General features: G+C 43.2%; 1 protein-coding gene across 1 annotated transcript; it reads right to left on the reverse strand.

Moving 5' to 3' along the window:
- Positions 1 to 1776: 1776 nt before the first annotated feature.
- LOC143218548 (uncharacterized) lies at positions 1777 to 2595 on the reverse strand. The gene has a single exon (XM_076443776.1). It carries the CDS (start codon positions 2593 to 2595, stop codon positions 1777 to 1779), a length of 819 nt encoding a protein of 272 aa, XP_076299891.1.
- Between the last annotated feature and the right edge of the window lie 629 nt (positions 2596 to 3224).

Raw genomic sequence — 3224 nt, forward strand, 5'->3', positions numbered from 1 at the left:
TTTAAAAAGGAGGTGACGCCCAAAAAAAATGCATTTTAGTTCGCGATCATGTTGTGTATAATGGTACCAGTGGAGCCGCGTTGCGTGCTCGTTGACGAGAGTTTATATAAATAAATATTCATTTTCTTTAAAAAAATTTTTTTACCTGGTATCCGCACACGTCTATCCCTCTCGGTTGTGGCGTTATTGCGCTGGGGTTAGCTCCGATCGGCACGTTACTGCAGTTCGCCCCGTGAACGTATTTGCAGCATCTAGACCAGATGCGATGCTCATTCATGGGAACGTCACCATCTTTCCATCGATGCAGCATTATGCCACATTCGAAGCATTTGACGAGATCTTCATCGCACAAGGAGAAAAATCCTGCGGCTGCGAGATCTTCAGGTTTGACGATGTGCGAATAACGCCATGAATGGAAAGTTCGGAGTCTGTCGCGCTCGAGACGTAAATCAGGTGTGGCGTCCGGTATCGCAATCAATTTTTTTTTTTTAAAACACTGGTGAAAGTAGTGAGTTACGTTTTTATATAATTGTTTAGCCATGATCGAAATGTTTGCACTTCGCGCAGACAGCAATGGTGCGGTTTTGAAGAGCGTTTTGTCCAACAGTGAAGTTGACACGGTACGTGAGCAGTTCGGTACATGGGATCGTGGACTAATACATCGTATTTTGGGGACATACTAAATTTTCCAAATTTATCGAGTTTATTTCTAATTTTCGAAGGATGTCTCTCTCGAAACTCCCGCCTTTGTACGCTACGACGGGATTCGCGTGATCGCGCACAAAATTGCGTATAACATCGAACACATCGTTCTGTTGATATTTTTCATAGCCGAAATCGATAAATGGAATCCCGTGTACAAAATTGCTTACGTACCGTACCGACTTTTTGTCAGCATCGGATAAACTACGAAAGTTTATTCCCAAACGAAATTCAGCGAGTTCGAACCAGCCGTCGTAAACATTGATAATGGCTAATTCTTTGCATAAAAATTTTTTCTTCCCAATAAATCCATCCATGTCAATGATTTGAGTGATTTGAGCCATCTAAATAAAAAAAGATGTTTCCAACCAATGATTGATTTCTGTATAAAATAAAAATTGCACTTACCGTGAAATGGAACGAAGATCACACGTTCGCTGAATAACGACGACTGCGGGAGAGAGTAATCTATAGTATATATAATACCCTACCACTATACTTATCGCTGCGAAAATAAAATATGGAGGAGGAGGAGATTTCGTTTATTTTATTCGATTAATAAAAAGATTTTTTTCCATTGTTTTATTTTATTTTCCCATTATTTTATTCAATTTAAATATTGCTAATGGTAGTTTAAATAATTTTTCGCACAATGTTCGTCAATGGATTGTACTCCACGATGCAGTCGTGTATCATCAAACAGTATGCGGTTGTCGAGGGGGCAACGTTGGTTCGACATTCGAATTCGATTCGCACGTCGATCGTGGCATTTTTCAGCGCTTCGTTTTGTTGAGAACAATCGAGAACGATGAACGGGCCGTATTTCGGGAAATCTATGACGTCGAGTAGCGCCTCGCCGTTTCCATAGTATGATTCTTGGAATTTTGTATACATATCGTAGAGCAACGCGTATTTGTCTTTTTAGAAATCAACATTTAGATCATCGTACGGATAGGTTTCCGAATTCAAGTAGAGCCGAATATTGGCTAATGCGCAATGATCGAATTGCGTAGCCGTTTTCGCTAAATTATTCTTTCGCGCGGTTTGTAAAGCGAATATCACGTATCGCGGTTTTTACATTTGCGGAGCTGTTTTTATGGCCCATGTATGCTTCGTAGTCGCCTGGAGCAGAGGATACTCGTACAGTTCCCATGATCGGAAGCTCATATCGATCGGCTTGTCGTTGTCCAGAATACGTAACATCGACAGCTTATGTATTTCATCCAACATGACGTGCGGCATTCGCCATTGAATTTTGTACAGATCCAGAACGGGTTTCGCATTTTCGGAGGAACTGAACAACGCGTTTGTGTTGGTACGCGAGGGAATTAAAATCAATTCGTGGCGGGCGTTAATTACACCGCGTTTGTAGTCTTCGCAGAAGCCCAATAACATGCTCATAGGTACGCAAAAGTTGAAGTTTATCGCCGCTGTGGTTGTTGCGGTTTCCCTCTGCGTCTCGTTGTTATGCGTCCAGCCCGCGTTGGACAACGCGTTGCTTCGCGTCGTGGACAGGCTCACGTAGTTCTTCAGAGTCGTTGTAGTTCCAGGATTTCTGGATCGATCGATTTCAACGCCGTTCAGTTCGTAGCGTATTTCCTCGAACATAAACGCAACGGCATTGTTATCGAGAGCCGCTGTGTCAAGGATCGCCGATTCGATTTGCGATCCCGTTGGTAATTCAAGTTTCCCAGGCAAACTAAATTTTCCCTCGACGTATAGGAAGCTTCTGCACGGGAGCGTGTACAAGTCTTGCTGTTGAATTGGTATGCGTATCTCATCGTTGTTTTCAAACGTTGTGTTGGCATACGGGTTGTATGTGTGCAGCTCGATCTTCGTTATTCGATTGTCGAAGATCGGCGCTTCGGAGATGTTCAAAATGTCCTCGAACATGGTGAAAAAAACACTTTTTTCCTCTCTCACTTGTTTTTAACAATGAATCCCAATGATTTCAGATACTCTACGTTTTTCGCAGTCAGTTTTTTACACTCGTTCAGTTTCTTATGAATTGACGTGTTATTCTTCAAGGTCGTATTGTTATGAATTAACATTGCTTCGTCGCACGTGTAGTCGTACCGTGATTTCTTCACCGCGGAAAACGATCAAACGTCCGGCTTGGTCCACGATGCGAATCGTTAAATCATCGATTGCTCGCACAACGATTGGAAGGTAAATGACTCGCGCAGGCGTTTCGGACAATTTATACCCCGGCGGTACTTTTGGGGCGAACTCGTGTATCGCGTGAACGAGTTTGCCGTTGTCGTACGATCCGGTGGTTACGTTACATTCTACTCGAATGATGTTCACGTTAATGATATTCACAGGCGCGTTCGATGCGTGCCACGTGTTCGGCGATAAAACGCGGTGCGTGGAAAATCCCAGGATGGACCCCACGCTGTGAGGCTGCGCAAAGTTTATCCGAAATTTGCTGATAATTTCACTTTTCATGGTGTTGTTGTTAGCTCGCAGGACCAGCGGATATTCGTTATCGGCATCTTTGAGAGGATATCGCGTGCGTATTT

Source organism: Lasioglossum baleicum, chromosome 19, assembly GCF_051020765.1.
Source record: "Lasioglossum baleicum chromosome 19, iyLasBale1, whole genome shotgun sequence".
Classification (NCBI taxonomy): domain Eukaryota; kingdom Metazoa; phylum Arthropoda; class Insecta; order Hymenoptera; family Halictidae; genus Lasioglossum; species Lasioglossum baleicum.

What these genes read in the sequence shown, in the direction of transcription:
- LOC143218548 (XM_076443776.1), bottom strand. Translation starts at nt 2,595, where the DNA reads ATGTTCGAGGACATTTTGAACATCTCCGAAGCGCCGATCTTCGACAAT.